Genomic DNA, 20,848 nt, shown 5'->3' with positions numbered 1-20,848 from the left:
AAGGGGGCTATGTGGGAGGGAAGGGTTAGATTGATCTTAGGGCAGGACGAAATGTCGGCACAACATTGTGGGCCGAAGGGCCTGTACTGTGCTGTAATGTTCTATGTTCTATGATACGTTCAACCAATCCAAGTGGGTGGGCTACACCATCCACACACCTGACACCAGACCCTCTAAAAAACAGCCACTCTGCTCTGACTCCACCGTTGGAAGAGATTTCCAGGAGGACAGAAGAACTGCTTCAAGGATGTTCTCAAAGCCTCCTAGAAAGAAAAATGTAGCTTCCTCATCTGCCTTTGGGAAGCCCTGCCTGGTTACTGCTGGAAATGTAGTCATAGAATCATGGGAAGTCATAGAGTCGGACAGCACAGGAACAAGCTCTTCAGCCCGACTCGTCCATGCTAACCCGTCTTCCTGGGGAGCATCCCTGAAGAGACGCTTCCATGAGATTTGCTATGGTGGGGTGGTGGGGTGGTGGGGTGGTGGGAATTACTGGACCGCCCACACACCCTCTCGGCAAAGCACCACCTGCCCCAGATGAGGCAGAGTCTGCAGATCTCATACAGGACTTTCCAGCCTCCTCGCAACCCACAGAACATCAGCCCCAAGGGACTGTCTCAGAAGAAGCAGCATGTGGCAAGGTTGCTTGTACTTTTACACACATGCCAAGAATTTGTACCGTTGAAATTTTACCCTGTAACGTTTGGCAATGTTTTCTTCGAAAACTGAGGTGCACTGAGGTTGCATCAATTAATTCCATTGCAGCAGCACTGATTCCATCACCCCCACCTTGTTTCTCACTGACCACCTCCTCTCATTCAGGTTTGCAATGTTAAATTGCCTGCCTCCTCCCTCTCTCCTCAGAAGAATAAGTGCACAGTAACTTGTATCAGTAAATGCATCCCCACCCATAATCAAATAAAACTTTATATTTAGCAATGAGGTTATGGTGCACACGGACATATTCATATTATTTTGCTACGGGTTGCAAAAGCTGGTAAATTTAAATTTCTGTACACACCCCAGTTTATTTGACCTCCATGGGACTAACACTTCACTGTCCTTGAACTAGACTAGCAAGTGATTTGGTTTAATCAAATAATTTCACAGAAAAGTTGACTGCAGTGGTTCAAAGCAGCTTTCAGCTGATCTTTTCTCAATGTGGAGAGTTACCAGGATCAGTTGAGGGCAGCATGGTAGTGTAGAGGGCAGGCATGGTACTGTAGCGGTTAGCATAATGCTATTACAGCGCCAGCGACCCTGGTTCAATTCCTATCGCTGTCTGTAAGGAGTTTGTACGTTCTCCCCGTGAGTGCATGGGTTTCCTCCAGGTGCTCCGGTTTCCTCCCACGTTCCAAAGACATACGGGTTAGGAAGTTGTGGGCATGCTATGTTGGTGCCAGAGCGTGGTGACACTTGCGGGCTGCCCCCAGAACATTCTGTGCAAAAGGTGCATTTCACTGTGTGTTTCGATGTACATGTGACCAATAAAGAAATCTTATCTTATCTTATCTTATATCCTTTGCTGACTTGGTTGGAACTCAAACTCGGACCTTCCGGTCCTTTTAACACAGTTTCAAATTATCAGGAATCAAGGCGGCCAGCCCAGATGAAGGGTCTCAACTTGAAACGTTGACTGTCCATTTCCCTCCACAGATGTGCCTGACACTGAGTTCCTCCAGCGCATTGTGTGTTGCTCCAGATTCCAGCATCTGCAATCCCTTCTGACTCCATGGCAGTCATTTACTCCCCAGGACTAATCTCCTGGATAAGCATATCAATAGGAAAGGTTTAGAGGGATACGGGCCAAATGCAGGCAAGTGGGACCAGCTTAGGTGGGCATCTTGGTCGACATGGATGAGTTGGGCCAAAGGGATTGCTTCCATGCTGTGTTACGCTATGACTCTGTGACAAGGTGATAAAAGGCTGATGGATGTCTCTTACAGATGAAATTACATTCTCTGACTTCTCAAGTGTATCCCACCAATCCCAGGGTTCTGTTACAACAAGACATACAGGTATGCTACATGCTACATTCAGAACATTCCTGAGAGGTGTAGCAATGTGGTAGGGTGATACAATATATTCAACAATCTGTTTTTATGATTCATCTTTATTTGACTCCTCATGATTTTGTGGTTTGCATCCAAAGATATAAATACATGTTCATGACCTCCTCTAACGCCACAGTTACAAGTGAACAGGTGGTCCACAACACATATACTCAAAGGGCTGAATGGCCTTTTTCTATGTCATACAAAAATATGAGGATATGAGTTGGGGAGGGATTTACACTCCCCTGGTTTGCCAGTGCCACTGATTGAATGCCAATATCTTGAGCCATAGCTCCATCACACATTGTCGTGTTTCCCATGGGATATCATGTCAGAATTATGTTTTAAATTTCAAACAAAATTAGAAGGAAATGAAATCCTTCCTTGTTTCATGGGGATATTGTTGGGAAAGTTAAGTAGAAGTCTGAAATAGAATGAGATCAAACATGATTATTGAGATTTAAAAGGGGACAGATAATCCATGTAATGAACCAGTGGCTGAACACTCAAAGAGCGAAATGAGATTTAAAAAAAGACCTTTTGATATCTAAGGCTCCCTGCCAGTAATGAAAGAGAAAATAAATGTAAGACTGTGGCTCAAAGCAGTCAAGAGGTGGCTGTAAGTAAAGTATAGAGTTGGAGGAGGGTAGTGGGGTGGAGAAGGGGTGGAAGGGTTATGTAGTTACTGAAGTACAGGCCATGACTGGGTAATGAATGGGTTCCATTTTGACAAATGCCCAGAAGCCAATTTCTTTATTAGTCACATGTACATCGGAAAAAAAAAGTGAAATGCACCTTTTGGCGCAGAGTGTTCTGGGGGCAGCCCGCAAATGTCACCACGCTTCCAGCGCCAACATAGTATGCCCACAACTTCCTAACCCGTACGTCTTTGGAATGTGGGAGGAAACCGGAGCACCCGGAGGAAACCCACACAGACACAGGGAGAACGTACAAACTCCTTACAGACAGCGGCCGGAATTGAACCCGGGTCACAGGTGCTGTAAAACGTTATGCTAACCGCTACACTACCGTGCCTAAGTCAGACAATACACAAAAATCACATCATATGGTAACTATTCCTCCACAGTATTGTAATGAATGACATCAGAAGCTAATTGATAATTGGTTTATTATTGTCACATGTACCAAGGTACAGTGAAAAACTTTCTTTTGCATGCCATCCATACAGATCATTTCATCACATCAGTGCATTGAAGTAGTACAAGGGAAAACAATAACAATGCAGAATAAAGTGTTACAGTTACAGAGAAAGTGCAGTGCAGGCAGACCGTAAGGTGTAAGGCTATGATGAGGTAGATTGTGAGGTCAAGAGTCCATCTTATTTTACTAGGGGACTGTTCAATAGTCTTATAACAGCGGGATAGAAGCTGTCCTTGAGCCTGGTGGTACGTGCTTTCAAGCTTTTGTATCTTCTGCCCGATGGGAGAGGGAAGAAGAGAGAATGTCTGGGGTAGTTGGGGTCTTTGATTATGTTGGCTGCTTTACCAAGGCAGTGAGAAGTGTGGACAGAGTCCATGGAGGGGAGGCTGGTTTCCATGATGTGCTGAGCTGTGTCCACAACTCTCTGCACGTAAACATATAAGACTGATAAGAAAGAATGAAAGTGGAGGGAGGGAGGGGAAACTGGTTTTGCCATTCGCAGGAACAAATGTCTGTATGTACACGGACTTTTGAATCTAATAATATTATGGCAGTAAGTTGGGTGTTCGTAACCCGGGAGCAGCCTGTACTGGAGATGGATTTTTAAAAAAAGACTGTTTATTGAATATGGATGCCACTGGCAAGGTTGATATTAATTATCCATCCCTAATTGCCACTGAAATGTGGAGTCAGTTAATGGTAACTGACATTGGTGGGTCTACATAAGAACATAAGAAATAGTAGCAGGAGTAGACCGGTTAGATCCTTGAGCCTGGTATGTCATTCAACAAGATCATTGCAGATCAAATAGCCTGATGCCTTGATTCCTTTACTGCCCAGCAATCTATTAAGAAAAGGTAAGATAAGATATCTTTATTAGTCACATGCACATTGAAACACAGAGTGAAATGCATCTTTGCGTAAAGTGTTCTGGGAGCAGCCCACAAGTGTTGCCACGCTTCTGGTGCCAACATAGCATGCCCACAACTTCCTAACCTGTACGTCTTTGGAATGTGGGAGGAAACCAGAGCACCCGGAGGAAACCCACGCAGACACGGGGAGAACATACAAACTCCTTACAGACAGTGGCCGGAATTGAACCTGGGTCGCTGGCGCTGTGGTAGTGTTATGCTAACCGCTACACTACCGTGCCTGCCCCCTACACTGCCATGCCTGTTTTGAGCTCAATCAATGACAGAGTCTCCACTGCCTTCCAGTGTAGAGAAGTCCAAAGATTCACCACCATAAAGAAACTTCTCCTTAATTTACTTCTAAACAGCATATCCTTTATTCTGAGTGTGACTCCTGGGTCCATCTCCTCAGCAGGGGAGACATACTCATGCATCTATCCTGTTGAAGCTTCTGTGTCTCTATGTCTCTGTCTCAATGAGGTGACTTCCCGTTCTAAAAAGAGGCCTGGCCCACTCAATATCTTCTCATTGGACAATCCCAGGAATCAGTCTGGTGAACTTTCGTTGCATTCACCCTGTAACAAGGAGACCAAAACTGTACACAATGCTCTGGGTGTGAAAATCAAAGCAAAACCCCGAAAATGCTGGAAATTTAAATCTAAAACAGAAAATTTTGGAAATACTCAGCAGGTCAGGCCATGTCTGTGGGAAAGGAAACAGAGTCAACGTTTCAGGTTGGAGATCATTTCCAACATTTTCTGTTTTTGTTCTGGGTGTGATCTCACCAAATTGTAATATACACCAAGTCCTTGTTAACTGCAAGAAAGAGGGGCACAGACCTCCTGCTGACAACAAAACAAACATGGATACTACTAAAGGACTTTCCTTTATACCCAATACACCTCCTCACCCCAAAATAAACATAATTTGGCCGTATAGTATCCTGAAGCATTAAAGGAATTACGCATTAATAAACATATTTAAATAGCTAACCAAATGGAATTTGATTAGTTAACAAACTACTTGATTGAGTTGGAGAAGGTGCAGAAACAATTTACAAGGATGTTGCCGGGACTGGAGGGCTTTGGTTATAAGGAGAGACTGGATAGGCCAGGACTGTTTTCCCTGGAGCATATGAGGCTGAGGGGTGACCTTATAGAGGTTCATAAAATTATGAGGGGCACAGATAAGGAGGATGGTCACAATCTTTTATCCCCAGTGTAGGGGAGTCTAAAACTAGAGGGCATAGATTTAAGGTGAGAAGGGAAAGATTTAAAGGGGATCTGAGAGGCTAATTTTTCACACAGAGGGTGGTGGGTATATGGAATGAGCTCCCAGAGGAGGTTGAAGAGGTGGGTACAATTTTAAAAGCCCAGGTTCATGGATAGGAAAGATTTAGAGGGATATGGGCTAAAGGCAGGCGTGGGGCTAGCTCATGAAGACATACCTCGGTTGGCATGGATGAGTTGCGCTGAAGGCCCTGTTTCCATGCTGTTCTATGACTCTATTTGCAGTGATAAGGTTTTGAAAACAAAGGATGGCATACAGCAGGGAGCCACTTGACACAAGTGGTCTGGAAACTGATCAATGTATTTATACGATGATTGGTTCCTCAATGTTCCTCTATACATGTGTAGAGATATATTTGTTAGAAAACAAATCAAGATGTGTTCTTGGTCATACCTCATGAATAGGCAGATCTGTTGACAGCAGATCAGTGGGGAATGACAACTGTGTGTATAGAAAATCATAAAAAATTGCAGATGTTATAGGAACGATGTCATTAAGCTTGGACACCTTGTATAGGAAAGGCGTTATTAAGCTGGAAAGAATGCAAAGAAGGTTTATGAGAATGTTGTCAAGATGTCAAGGGCCTGAGTTATAGGGAGAGGTTAGGCAGGGGAGGATAAGATAAGATTTCTTCATGAGTCACATGGACATCGAAACACACAGTGAAATGCGTCTTTTGCGTCAAGTGTTCTGGGGGCAGCCTGCAAGTGTCGCCACGCTTCTGGCACCAACATAACATGCCCACAGCTTCCTAACCCGTACGTCTTTGGAATGTGGGAAGAAACCGGAGCACCTGGAAGAAACCCACGCAGATGGAGGGAGAACATACAAACTCCTTACAGACAGTGGCTGGAATTGAACCTGGGTCACTGATGCTGTAATAGCGTTATGCTAACCACTACACTACCATGCCTTTATTCCTTTATGACTTTATTCCTTTATGACTTTATTCCTTGGAATGTAGGTGACTGAGGGGTGACCTTATAGATGTGTAATACCATGAGGGGCATAGATAGGGTGAATGCACACAGTATTTTCCCCGGGGAAAGGGAACCAAAAACTAGAGGGCATAGGTTTAAGGTGAGAGAGGATAGATTTAAAAGAGATCTGAGGGGCAACTTCTTCACACAGAGGGTGGTGGGTATATGGAATGAGCTGCCAGAGAAAGTGGTTGAGGCAGGTACAGTAACAAGATTTGGACAGATGCAGGGACAGGAAAGGGTTAGAGGGATATGGCCCAAACGCAGGCAAATGAGGCTAGCTCAGGTAGGCACCTTGGTCAGCATGGATGAGTTGGGCCGAAGGGCCTGTTTCCGTGCTGTATTACTCTATGACTCTATGTCGGTAACCTTCCATTTTGAAGACCCTTCTGAAGAAGGTTTCCAGCTCCTGCAATTTCTTTTTCAAAGGCTGCAATAGAAACAGCAAATGCCCTTAAAACTCAGCCAGTTAGACAGCGTCTGTTTCTCTCTGCACATACGCTGCCTGACCTGCCAAGTGTTTCCAGCATTTTCCGTTCTTTTTTCATCTCTGCAGGATGGGCTCACACGAGGTGGGGTTGGCAGATTTGTTTTGCCAGGGGATATAAGTGGATGGGCTGAGAGTGCACCAACAGTCAGCAATACTGAGACAGCTTTTTCTTTTCACAAAAGAGGTGGGGTCAGGCAAGGAAGTCCCTTAAATATTGTAAATACCGGATTGGGGTAGCAGCCCAGGGAGCCACACGAGTGGCATCCGTGCTGTTTTTTTATATAAAAAGGTAGCACTAATGATTGATTCGTACACGAATGTAAAGGTTTGCACTGCTTTATTGTATATAGTTTGTTTTTTATGATGAGTAAAGTTTATTTTGGAATAAATAAAACAACAGAGAATTCCAAATTCCACAATTCAAATTGCCAGCTGTCGTGTCCGGATCGATAGTCCAGCCCTCTGCAGATCTTAATCCACTACTTCAACCCTTATGCTGCCGGTGTACCTCATGCAGTTCACACACACACACCTGCACATATATCTTCAGAAAACAGGCTGTTGCTGTAATACATTTGCAGTTTGTACCTGGGATGAAACACGCCGGGGGAGGGAGTGAGTGAGAGAGAGATAGAGAGAGAGAGAGAGAGAGAGAGAGGAAAGCTCTGGTTGGAAAGGATAAGGTGCAATTGCTCTTTTAATTGGTGGAGAGGGCGGTGATTTTCGCTTTGTAGGCGTTGACCGGGCGGAGGAGAGGGAGATCTTACCTGGGCAGGTTGGAGCATCTGAGCAAGGCTCCCCTAAGTCGATCCCTACTGCAGTGGAGGTGGAGGTGGTGGTGGTGGGGGGAGGAGAAGCAAGAAGGGAGGGAGTTGGGTTCAGGTTTCAGAGTTGGAAGCGAAACCTCCCGGTCCTCGCTTCGAAAGCTCCGGGAGAGATGCGGAGCGTTTGGTGGGGTTTCACTCGCCTCTGTCCCCCTCGGAGGGCCACCCTGATGGCCGCCCAGTTGTTGTGGCTACACAGCTCGCTCGCCAGTTCCTTCTGGACCGCCTACATCAACATCAGCTTCACCGAACCTGGCAGCAACCAGACCCTGCGGGAGAAGACCGAGAGCGGCGTCTACGGTCAGGACTCGCCGCTGGAGAGCGTCCACGGGCTGGTGGGGATAGCGGAGACGGGCCGGAGCTACGGCTGCGACCCGGGCATCCCCTACTTCAGACCCGACCTCCAGCAACCGTGGGTGGCTTTGATCGAGAGGGGGAATGGCTGCACTTTCTCCGAGAAAATCCTCAACGCTGCCGAGCAGGGGGCGAGCGCCGCCGTGATCTTCAACTACCCAACTCCGGCCAACGAAGTGGTTCAGATGTCCCATCCCGGTAAGAACTAGACCCAAAACTCCGGACAGAAGTTTACCCCGCACCCCGGCACTGCCGCCTCACTTAAACCCCTTTTATTATATCAATTTAATTGGAAAGAAAGTTTTGTAATCCTTCTGAGCAACCCCGTTCCTGCATCTCACAGTAATGTGCAAGGCCCGTGTTGGAATATATTCAGAGGGGGGTTATTTTGGTGGGTGATTTCATTTTGCAAAGTTTGCAACGTTGGAAGGTTTCTTTTTCCAGATTTGTACGCCTACAAGTGTGCATTATTTTTAGTGTTGCAAACGGCCGTTTTATTCGGGATCCCGCTGGAATAAAAAGGGGGAATGTTTTATTTTCAAACTTTGACTTTTATCGTCCTCCCAAAGGCACCTTGTGACGAGTTTGAGGTGGAACTCTTGTAATTCAAGCGCAAACAACGAGCGGGACTGCTTCTATTTGTTTAAAGTTATGCAATGCGCGCGAACGTTGTGACAAGTGTTAAAGTAGAGAAATCTCAGAATTTGGGAGGATACTGACTGGAATTTCTCCGAGTCGGTCGAATTCCCATCTCTCTGTGGCCTGGCCGCGCCTTAGGAAACCCTCCCTCAGCCACAACCTCTGGAATTCTTCTGAAAGCTTGAGTTCTGCTCGCTGACCAAACCCACGGAGACTTGCTGCTGACTGTCAATTTTGGTTTGGTTTTCCCGTGAATTGTTATACATTACAAATGTTTTCCAATCTTAGAAATCAAGAATATAGAACTGTACGGCACAGGATCGGCTACAAGGTCTGTGCTGAACACAATGCCACATTAAACTCAATCTCTTCTGCCGGTACATGATCCATATCCCTCCACCCCTGCATATTCATGTGTCTGTTTAATAGCCTCTTTAAACTCCACCATCCCATCTACTTCTACTACCACCCCCGGCCAGCCTGTTCCGGGCACCCACCACTCTCTGTGTAAAAGAACTTGCCCCACACATCTCCTTTAAACCTCTCTCAAACTCGCTTCCTCTAGTACTTGACAATTTTACCCTGGGGAGAAAAAGATTCTATCTTCCTTATCTATGTTTCCCGTAATTTTATAAACTTCTATCAGCCTCCGATGCTGTATGTAAGCTCACGGAATGCTTACGGCAGAGAAGAAGGCTTTTTGGCCCGTTGAGTCCGTACTGGGTCTGCAGGACAGCGGTCCACCTCGTCCCACTCCATGGCCCTCTCCCTTCCTTTAGATAGTTATCCAGCTCCCTTTCGAATGAATACTGCAGCTGAATCTGCCTCAGGACTAGACGGCCTGAGTTATAGGGAGAGGTTGGCCAGGCTAGGTCTTTATTCCTTGGAACGTAGGAGAATGAAGGGCGATCTTATGGGTTTAAAATTATGAGAGGCGTAGAAAAGGTGGACGGTAACAGTCTTTTCCCCAGGGTAGGGGAGTTCAAAACTAGGGGGCATAGATCTAGGGTGAGAGGGGAAAGATTTAAAAGGGACCTGAGGAGCGACTCCTTCACCGAGAGAGTGGTGAGTACATATATGGAACGAGCTGCCAGAGGAAGTGGTTGAGGCAGGTACAATAGTTTCATTTTCGAAGCACTTGGATAGGTACATGGAGGGGAGGGGCTAAGAGGGATATGGGCCAAACACAGGAAATTGGGACTAGCTGGGTCGGCACCATGGTCGGCATGGTTGGTCTGAAGGGCCTGTATCCGTGCTGTATTGCTCTATGAACTCCATGCTTCCACTACTCCCCTGCTATGCATTCCAGGACCACTATAATTAATAGATAATATAGAATTAAAATTGAAAAACTTCAGATGGTGAAAATCTGAAATAAAACTGGAAGTGTTGTGACACGAGAGACTGCAGATACTGCAATCTGGAGCAGCAAGCAATCTGCTGGAGGAACTCAGCGGGTCGAGCAGCATCTGTGGGGGGGGGGGAGGAAATGTCGATGTTTCAGGTCAAAACCCTGCACCAGGACTCCTATCTCTGTCCATGCAGGGTTTCAACCCGAAACGTAGAAAATTCCTCTCCCCTTCTCCGCAGATGCTGCTCGACCACGTTGAGTTCCTCCAGCAGGACAAGAGCAGGCAGAAACAGTGGGCCTACCAGGGTAATGTTGTTTGTGAATCTTGGGTAGGATATAGAAACAGACAGTGCAGGGTTGGGGAACATTCAGGTTGGAGGCTGTGGAGGAGAGATCGCCACGAGTGATGAGATTTGTGAAGGTATCAGAGACAGTGGCCTGGTGATCGTTCGTGGGGTCATGGTTCAAGCATAGGTAAGAGGAGGTGTTCGAGATCTGTTGTCTGACATCTACAATGTACTGTAGGTTTTCCTGGACTCGTGGCATCCTAATCTAGTAACAGATCAATATCATGATTTGATGGGGGGGGGGTGCGGGGAGTGGGTGAGACTTTTTAATAAATAATTTGCTTTGTATAAACTATCTTCATATATAGAGTGGACTGTACACATGGAAAAATAATTGGCATATTTTCATAGAAGAAAGGATAAGAAATAATAGATGACTGTTAGTGTCAAATTTGTTATTCACATACAACTAGATTTCTTGTGGTCTTTTTAAGAAAGGAGGGCTGTTCCTGAGGAAGTTAACACTGTATTTGACTACAGCCTCAGTATGGTTTCCTTTTCGCTGCTTTCTGAATTTTCCCAGAAATTACCTGACTTTTTCACCATCTTCTCCATAAAATATTTGAGGGGAGCAATGAGTATTTTTCTGGCCGAGGGAAAATGAAGCAAAATATTCACATGATCCATTAATTGGCATTTGAAACGATTGAATAATAGATTGGAACTTCCCTCAATTAGTCACAGTGAGTTTCTGCCACACCTTAGTGACAGAATCCCTGCATTGCGATTGAATTTCTCTGAAAGGCAAATACTTGTTTGCCTTTTATTGCAAAAGAGTTAAGGTACAAGCATAAGGAAGTCTTCCTGCAGTTGAGCAAGACATTACTGAGCCCACATCTGGAGCACAGTATTTAGGTTTGATCTCCTTTATTAAGGAAAGATATAAACTGCCTTGGGGATTTAGTAGATTCATTTCTGGGGTGATGCATGAAAAAAGATCTGGGCAGAACAGTGACAGATTTAATAGATTCGCTGCCTCACAGCACCAGAGACCGGGGTTCAACCCTGACCTCTGGTGCTGTCTGTGTGGAGTCTGCATGTTCTCCCTGTGACCGTATGGATTTCCTCTGGGTGCTCCGGTTTCCTCCCACATCCCAAAGACATGCAGTTTGGCACGTTAATTGGCCACTGTAAATTGCCCTTTGTTTGTAAGTGAGTGATAGGCTCTGGGGGAGTTGGTGGATAGGTGAGGAGAATAAAATGGGATTAATGCAAGATTGTGTAAATGGGTGGCTGATGGTCAGTGTAGACTCAGTGGGCAGAATGGCCTGTTTCTGTGCTGTATCTCTGTGACTCTAACTCTTAAGATTTGCTGGTTCTCATTGAAGAATGAGAGGCAATGTCATTGAGATATAGAAGATTTTGTGGGTTTGACATGGTAAATGTCAAGTGGCTGTTTCCTCTAGCTGTATAGTTTCAGATTAGTGGGATATAGTCTCAGATAAGGTGTTACCCATTTTGGACAGTGAGGATTTCTTCATTGGGAGGCCTGAGGATCTTAGGAATTCATCACTCAGAGGTTGTGAATGCTCAGTCCCTGGGAATGATCAAGGCTCAGATTGGCAGATGCCTGGACACTAGAAGAATTGGCAGAAATTGGGATCGGTGGGATGGGGGCTAAGGTTGAGGAACGGTCATGACCTTTGTGGAGCAGGCCAGAAGGAAGACATGGCCTACACCTGCTCGTTCTGTTTCTTTGTGTTTTGAAGGTAGGATGACTTAAACTGCAGAAAGAGGAACAGAGTTAAATCTGTTTTTCTTTCCATGGATGCTGCCTGACCTGCTGAGTGTTTCCAGCATTTTCTGTTTTATTTTGGATTTCCAGAACTTTTTTAAATTCCACGACTGAAACTGTGGCCCACAAGCTTTTATGTTATGATGCCTTTCACAGATTTTGGATGTTCTGATGAACACTTCAGCCTATAGGACTTTGGAATTGTCATATTTTGTATCGTTAGAAACCCACCATCCAATTCCTACGCATCTTGGTCCCACAGACAATGTTGTAATGACTAAATATTCTGTTTTAGTAATATTGGATGAGATATTTGGGTGGGAGTGTGGATGAGGGCAGTAAGTCCTGGAATGCTCTTAAATAATGCAGCTCATTCTTTATCATTTATCAGAGTGAGGAGATAGTCCTAAATGAGAGTGGCAAAATATATCAGTAACAGCAACTTTAATGTACTGTATTTGTAGGTGAATGGGTCATGGAGGCAAAATTTTAAAACTCATTGTGGTTAGTTAAAAGCAACTCTGTGTTTAACAAAGACAAGATGAATTTTTCACAAATGGACCTATTGAGTGATCCCAAAGTATGTCACAGGCAAAACAGTACTTTTCCGATGTACGCAGTTACAATGTGGGAACCAGTTTGGATACCTCTTTTGGGCTGCATATTTTTCTTGCAATGATATATTTCTGTCACATTAAATGTTTCATTCGCTCTCCTTATTCAATTATGTAGAATGGCTTTGGAACATTTGACAGATGGGTGTGCTGTATGTTCTAGTTCAGAATCAGAATGTATGTGGCTTATGTTCACACAAGCATTTTTTTCCCCCAAGCCATTTCCATAAGGCTCCTTAATGTTAATTGGTTCCCCATAGTGGTGAATTCTTTGACTAGGAAGCTCATTTTAACCTTCAGGGAAAGTGATTCATGCTCTTAAATTGTGCATCATTATTCTGAAGCTCAGCTGGTGGTTTCTTGGGACATTTTTCTGCCTGTAATATTTAAATCTTCCACCCGCCCCCCTCCTACTTTTTGCATCATAACTCTCAATCCAGTGTCTTTACAGAAATGTATGGCCTATTGAGCATCCATAGGTTCTACCAGTCACATGTCCTCCAGTGAAAAATTTGTAACCGGTGGTTTTCAAGTGTCTTAAGAAAGATGTTTATTTTGTGTGCCATATAGTTCGGCAGGTAATACTTTCAGTGAGTTCATCAGTGCAGCTTAGACCTGGTTTCAAATGTCCAAGAAAGGAATTCAATCCCAACCTTTCATGAGTTCACAACATGCAGTGACATCTGTTCTGTTACTGTGACCCTCCGCAGCGCGTATTTCTCCTAGAATGAGCATCTAAGGTTTTCTCGCTGACTATTCTCTGTGTGATGGTCGTGTAACTAGTTGACGCCACTTCCAATGAGTGGCTAAATTAATTTCAATTCTGTAATTGGGTCTGCGATACAATTGTGAGAGTTGGACCTCGGGACTCACAGCTTGTAAAATGGGGGGAGATGACTGCCCTTGGAAAGTTGCATCGTTCCTGAAATGGTGGGAGATAAGACTACTGCTTATTCCAGAATTAAAGTGGAAGATTCTGGTTGGTGATTTAAAGGAGTATGTGACAAACTAGTGGTCTTTCCATGACTAGAGTGTTGTCATCTTTTGACTCATGGTAACTGCAAGTTATTTGATCATAGGTTAAGGGAGTAGGCTTAATGTACTTGTGATCCTTCCTTAACTAAAATCTTATGACTCACAGTTGTCAATGCAGAAGTCAGAGTTATTGGTATCTCTTCAACATTAATAACCCCTACTTATGTCACCCAAAAGGTACTAAGATGACCCTTGCTAAATGTAAGGGAAGTTCACTTCGTAATCTTAAAACACTCAGAACCATCTTGTATTTGTTGGAAACTGTTCTTTAGAGAATGCATTGTAACCAAAAAAAAAGCTCAGAGTTGAAGATATCTGCTTTCTAATGCAGTGAAACATCATTGTTCTTTATGTACTGTGACACATGCCTAACTTGGGCAGTCCGTCCACGTTGGCCAAACAGTTTTGGAATTACCCACAATGCGGGCTTCTGTGTTGCCATATTGATGAGTCCATAGATGTCCCTGGCACTGGATATTACCAGGAAGATAAATGACCTAAAAGCAGCAGAAGACAGCTAAATATTAGTATGTTGTTGTATTTGCCAAGTGCATTCATGGAAGCAAGAAGCTGACCATCTTCACTCAACTCAGTCAGTCCACATGCCACAGCTTGGACACTGTTCAGGCAACAGACAATTAATCCATCTGTTCATGGAGATCTAGGGCCAAAATATAATTTTAGATTTTACTAGAGCATTTTTTGAGGGTTTTGTAAAGAAACTTTACCTTGGGGAATGGTTTGAGTGCAATAACATTGTTATGGGGAGGTTTTAAATTCTAAAGGCCAATTACAATAGGACAAAGCACATAGAACATAAAACAACACAGCATAGGAACAGGCCCTTCAGGCCACGATGTTCTGCCGAATGAATTAAGCTAATGATGCCTAATTAAACTAATCCCTTCTGCCTGCATGTGGTCCATACCTGCCTCCGCCACCACCCCTGGCAGCCCGTTCCAGCACTTACCACTCTGTGTAAACAAAAACTTGCCCTGCACATCTCCTTTGAACTTTCCCCCTCTCGGCTTAAATGTATGCCCTCTAGTCTTGGATATTTTGGCCCTGGGGAAGAAAAGATACCGGCTGTCTACTCTATTTATGCCTCTCATAATTTTATAAACTTCTCTCAGCCTCTGTCACTCCAGAGAAAACAACCCTAGTTTCACCAACCTCTCCTTATAGTACATTCCCTCCCAGACAGCATCCTGTTAAACCTCTTCTGCACCCTCTCCAAAGTCTCCACATCCTCCCTCTAATAGGGCGACCAGACTTGAACACAATACTCCAGATGCAGCCTAACCAGAGTTTTATAAAGCTGCAATGTAACTTCCCGAGTCTTGAACCCAGTACCTTGGCCAATAAAAGCAAGCATGCCATACACCTTCTTTACCACCCTATCAACTTGTGCAGCCACATTCAGGGAGCTATGGGCCCCAAGATCTCAAGAGTAATTGATCTAGTCCTTCTCTAAGAATTAGAAGCAGGCCACTTGACTTCCTCAAGCCTGCTCTGTGTCATAAGATGGTGGCTAATATGATTATATTCTCAGCGCATTCCTGTCTACCTGTTGTAACCTTTCATCCCCTTGCTTATCAAGAATTGATCTACCCTCGCTTTAAAGAAATTCAAAGGCTCTGTTTCCACTGCCCTTTAAGGAGGAGAGTTCCAATGACTCAATCTTCTGAAAGAAAAAAATTCTAGCCTGCCTGTACATTAATTACATCAAAAGAACTTGATTCCTTTTTAAAATCTCGGGTCCTTATGTTGATTTCAACAATTTGGCTTGTGCATGTTTGAAATTAGCTGGGCTCTTTGTGTTCTCCTCATCAGAATCAGGTTTATTATCACTGGCTTACATGGTGTAAATTTTGTTGTTTTGTGGCAGCAGTACAGTGCAAAACATAAAATCACTATAATTACAAAAATAAATAAATAGTGCAAAAAAGGTAATGACGAGTGTTCACGGGTCCATGGACTGTTCAGAAACCTGATGGCGGAGGGGAAGAAGCTGTTCCTGAATCATTGAGTGTGGGTCTTCAGGCTCCTGTACCTCCTCCCTGTTGATAGTAGCGAGAAGAGGGCATGTCCTGGGTAGTGAGGGTCCTTCTTGATGGATGCCGCCTTCGTGAGGCACCGCCTCTTGAAGATGTCCTCAGTGGTGGGGAGGTTGTGCTTGTGATGGAGCTGGCCGAGCCTATAACTCCCCTGTACTGCCCTCCACTACTCCCCTCTGCCCTCTCCACCTCTCCCCCTTGACTCCACGCTCCACCTTCCTCTCCCATCAGATTCCGTCTTCTCCAGCCCTTTCCACCTGTCATCTCCCAGCTCTGACGCCATTCCCACTCTCCCCTCCCCCATCTGCCCATCACTTCCCCTCACCTGGATACACCTATTGCCTGGCAGCTTTTACTCCACCCCTTCCCTCCACCTTTTTGTACTGCCTATCTCTTCTCTGTCTTTGAATCCAGCTGAAGGGTCTCAACCCAAAACATCGACTACCCATTTCATTCCATAGATGCTGCCTGATCCGTTGAGTTCCTCCAGCATTTTGTGTGTTGCTCCAGATTCCAGCATCTGCAGCCTCTTGTGCCTCCCTCTGTTTGAGATATTCATTCATTTTCCTCCATTCTTTGTTTGCCTCATTTTTATACAGTCTTCTACTGTGCTTTTTTCCTCTTGTAAACTTCAATCGGTCGGTAGGGTTCCTGCTTTTGAATCAGATAGTTGCACTTTCAAAATGAACTCCATACACTAGGTCACAAGTAGTAGACCAGAGGGATTGCTGCCTTATTGGAGATGCTAAGTTTTGAATGAGATTTTAACTCAGGCTAGGTTTTTTGCTCTTTGGATGAAAAGGGTTTCATGGTACTCTGGTGAAGAACACGAGTGTTTTGCCACTAATACTAATCTCCCAGTCAATACAACTCAAGCATATTATCGTTGTTGTTTAATGAAATCAAGAAAATGCTGCAAATACTCAGCAAGTCAGATGTCCTGTATGGAAGGACAGAGAGAGTTGATACAAATATGAACTATTGTGTCGTCTGCGCATGCTGCTTGATGTGGTATTTCTACCATTTTCAGGTTTTAATCAAAGCTTTCCAGCATCTGCACATTTTTGCTTTTTGGATTTTCATTATTTGCTACTTGTGAGAATTTGTGGTGAGAAAAGTATCATGTTTGTGCCACAACAGTATTAACTAGTCTTGACTTTTTTTTTAATGTGAAAGGCAAAAAATGTACACAAGTCTTCTGTTACTCTGACTCTTCCTGCACTGTGTGCTTCAGATAGTTTTGAATTGTTTCACTGCTTGTGGTTCTTAGCAGGATTTGTTGTGCTTTACATCTAAGAAAATTTGTATTTCAAATCACATTTTTTTCATATTTCAACATTTCATTACGTTTCTGTTTATGTGGATCAAATAATTTAATCTAATTTCTTTTTAGTTGGTAGCTCTGATTTTAATTTGAAATACTTCTTAAAGAAGCTTATTTGCGCTGCCGCCTGTCATAACTTAATAGACTCAGGCTTTTATTTTTAGTGCTTCTGCTCTTCATTTTGATCTAACTTAGAGCACTGTGCAGGAATGTCTGCTTAATATTTAATCAAACCACCAAACATTTGCAACTGGACTCCTTTTAGTATTTGTGCACACACAACAACTAACGGTTGAAACCTTAGCTGCTGAGATCACTGGTGAGTAGGGGAATAAGGAAATAATTACACTGAACTATGTTCATTTCTGCAGTTCAGCATTAGCTACATTGGAAACAGATTATTTTGGAAGTACTCAGCATGTCGGGTACCATCTGTGGAAGGAGATAAAGGGTCGGTGCCCTGAAATATCAACGTTTCTTTCTCTACACGTCAGATCGGCTGAGTATTTCAAGCTCTCTCTGCACACGTCTCAAATCCAGTAGTGTTTTGCTTTTGCATTTATGTTAGCGGCATTGTTGTTAGACTGCACATTTGGACAACCAGATGCATCATTCTTGTTGGCGTTGAATTCTGATTCCAATTGGCTCAATAAATATCTGTAGCTGCCAATCTCTGTATACTTTGAGACTGAGGTACGATGAGGTGCAATAATCCAAAGGCTTTGGAGTGCAGTACATTGAACATAGAACAGTATGGCACAGGAACAGGCCCTTCTACCCATCATGTCTGCGCTGAACATAATGCTGAATTAAACTAAATCACTTCTGCCTGAACACAATCCATATTCCCTCCATTCCCTGCATATTCTTTTGTCTATCTAACAGCCTCTTAAATGCCACTATCACATCTGCTTCCACCACTCCCCCTGGCAGCTCGTTCCAGGTACCCACCGCTCTCTTTATTTAAAAACAAAACTTGCCCTGCACATCTCCTTTAAACTTTTCTCCCTGTCACCTTAAATGCATGTCCTCTAGTATTTAGCATTTCTACCCTAGGAAAAAGATTCTGACTCCCTACCCTATCTATGCCTCGCAATTTTGTAAACTTCCATCTGGTCTCTCCTCATCCTCCAGCGCCCCAGAGTAAGCGATCCAAGTTTGTCCAGTCTCTCCTTGTAGCTCATGCCCTCTAATCCAGGCGGCATCCTGATGAACCTCTTCTCCACCCTTTCCAAAGCCTCTTCATCCTTCCTGTAATGGGGCGGCCAAAATTGCACACAGTAAAGTACCATAAAATCAAAGCACTTGGCAAAACAGAAAGGCAATATTCTGTTCACTTATTTTTGCTTCCTACTTCCTTGTACGTTGATGCAAAGCAAAATAATGAAAAGGCTGTTGGAAACTGTCCACATACTCATTCCAACTTGCTTCGACTTTCCCCAAACTAGTCAAATCAGTTGAACCTGCTTTTAAAATAGTTTCTCAGTAGAGTTATCAATTGTGAAATTGCAGGGAATCAATTAGTTCAAAACCCTGATAAAAACACAACAAGATGCTGGAGGAACTCAGCAGGTCAGGATGCATCCATGGAGAAAAGCAGACGGTCAATGTTTCAGGTTAGGACCCTTCTTCAGGACCCTCTATCAAAGCTGAATGTCATTCCTTAGCTGCAGGCCAGGTTCTTTCACTCGTATACCATTTCCTTCCACATTCTACGCATATCTGTAACAAAATGCTTTTAAGAAGAGGAGCTTGTCATTTGTGTCTTTGATTTTCCAGTGATGGTTAAGCTTAATGTTGCCAACAAGGTGTCATCATTCAGAGAAGGAAGGTTTTAGCGATAGAAATTGTTGGAAGATTGTCACGAACACCTGAAAAGTTATGGTGACACTGGTACTTACTGGTAGAGAGGGTGAGAGAGAAGAGGATGAAATGAGTTATCTCTTGGGATTTGTCCAGACACTGTATGAACAACTTCTGATTAAGGATTCACACAGCCAAAATGTTATACCATTTGCTACTTCCAATCCCAATTCTGGTCTCTTGATAACTGCTGCTCCATTAGCAGCAAGGCTGCCAATGGATTGGGTGCTAAACTCTTGAATTCCATAGAACCATACAGCACACAACAGGCCCTTGGGCCCACCATTCCCCTGCCCAAACTTCTGCTCCTCTTCCTTCCTTTTTAAGATCCCTCTGAAAACCTACCAATTTAAAGCTATTGTCGACCGAGCTAATACCTGTGTGGCTTATTGCTATTTTGAGTGATTACCCTGGGGATGCAGCAGTAAAAATAGAAGCAGAAAGTGCTGGAATTACTCATGAGGTCAACCAGCATCTGTAGGGGGGGAATGTTAGTGACAGTCAGGTCTCAGGAAAGTTGGAGATAAAATTCTTCTGCATTTTAGAAACCTGTTTATTCAAAAAAATTGAGGTCTGTGATGGGCAGGAAGGAAAAGGATGAATAACAAAAGGCGGTCACAGTGGGACAAGATGTGGAGGAGATATAAATAGGAAAAGCAAATATTCATCGGCTGAAATATTGTGAATGTAGGAAATCTGAATTGGAAATACTGATTTTTGTTAATCTTAAGGTTGAGTCTGAAGGGGCTGTGTGGCTGTGTGTGTGGTTGCCTGAGATAATATGGAGCTTTGCTGGAACAGTATGGGGAATTCTGCTCAATGGGAGTGAGATGGAGAATTAAAGTGAACAGTGTCTGGATGCTCGGTAACCCACACAGGCTGAAAGAGACTCTCTCCAGTGTCATTCATCATGAGGATTGAAGGTGAGTGGGGAAGAAAGCCTGTGAAGACTTCAAACCCAGGCTCAAGCTCATGGTCTAAGAGGCAGTGATCCCTGCGTCCCCACTGTGCATTGGAAGAAATGAGCAACTCACAGTATAGATTGGAGAGGTTTCACCATGATACCGCAAAATCCTCTAGATCCTCTGGTGGGATAGGTGAACCACAGTTGGTATCCTCTCCCAGGACAGCATCCTCATTATTGTGGCTGTGATTAAGCTCAATCATCCCCAATGGATGGGCCACATCATCAGTAAGCCTCACACCAGACCCTGAAGCAAATGCTATACACTAAGCTGTTATGTCAGAATGTTGCCAAGAGGACAGAGGAAATGTTTCGAGAAGGAGACACAAGAGACTGCAGTTGGTGGAATCTGGAGTGACACACAAGACGCTGGAGGAACTCAGCGGGTCAGGCAGCATCTGTGGAGGGAGATGGATTGTCAATGTTTTGGGTCGAGACCCTTCATCTGGACTGGAACATTTTCAAAGCCTCTTTGGAAAAATGTAACATCCTCACTGACTCTTTGGAATCCCCACCCCAAGACTTGCTCAAACTGACGGAGAATTGAAAAGGACCGTACTGAGGATTTAATCTCCTTCTGACAAGAGCACATGGAGGCCAGGTGCAAACAGCAGAAGTGTGCAGGAACCCTACCCAACCCATCCACCCGATACATAATGAAGGATTCAATTTCTTTAATAATGCAATGTTTCTGTTTAGCTATTGGTTTTCATTTGCAGTTTCATCCATGATGCTTACAGCGTAGGTTTTGGTCACCTTGTTGGACACAATTCAGAGAAGGTTCACAAGACTAGTACCTGGAATGGGCATGTTGCGTTTTGAAGAAAAGTTGGACGGATAGGCTTGTATCTGCTG

The 20,848-nt window shown here is 44.1% G+C and overlaps 1 protein-coding gene across 3 annotated transcripts in view; it reads left to right on the top strand.

The window, feature by feature from the left end:
- The window catches only part of LOC127573377 (E3 ubiquitin-protein ligase RNF128), a 123,591-nt gene that overhangs the window by 39,163 nt on the left and 63,580 nt on the right, over positions 1–20,848 (top strand). The window contains exon 1 of one of the 3 annotated variants that reach the window (XM_052021532.1): positions 7,531–8,262. The exons of 1 other annotated variant lie outside the window; for it this stretch is intronic. In XM_052021532.1, the coding sequence (XP_051877492.1) occupies positions 7,824–8,262 (439 nt within the window). In that variant the 5' untranslated portion in view covers positions 7,531–7,823. Of the gene's footprint in view, positions 1–7,530; positions 8,263–20,848 lie in introns of those variants that run through there. One more of the 3 variants, XM_052021534.1, reaches the window with a different exon arrangement.

This window comes from Pristis pectinata, chromosome 8 (genome assembly GCF_009764475.1).
Source record: "Pristis pectinata isolate sPriPec2 chromosome 8, sPriPec2.1.pri, whole genome shotgun sequence".
Taxonomy (NCBI): domain Eukaryota; kingdom Metazoa; phylum Chordata; class Chondrichthyes; order Rhinopristiformes; family Pristidae; genus Pristis; species Pristis pectinata.
The sequence above is the reverse complement of the archived record's forward strand: the minus strand, read 5'-3'. Positions and strand labels throughout refer to the sequence as shown.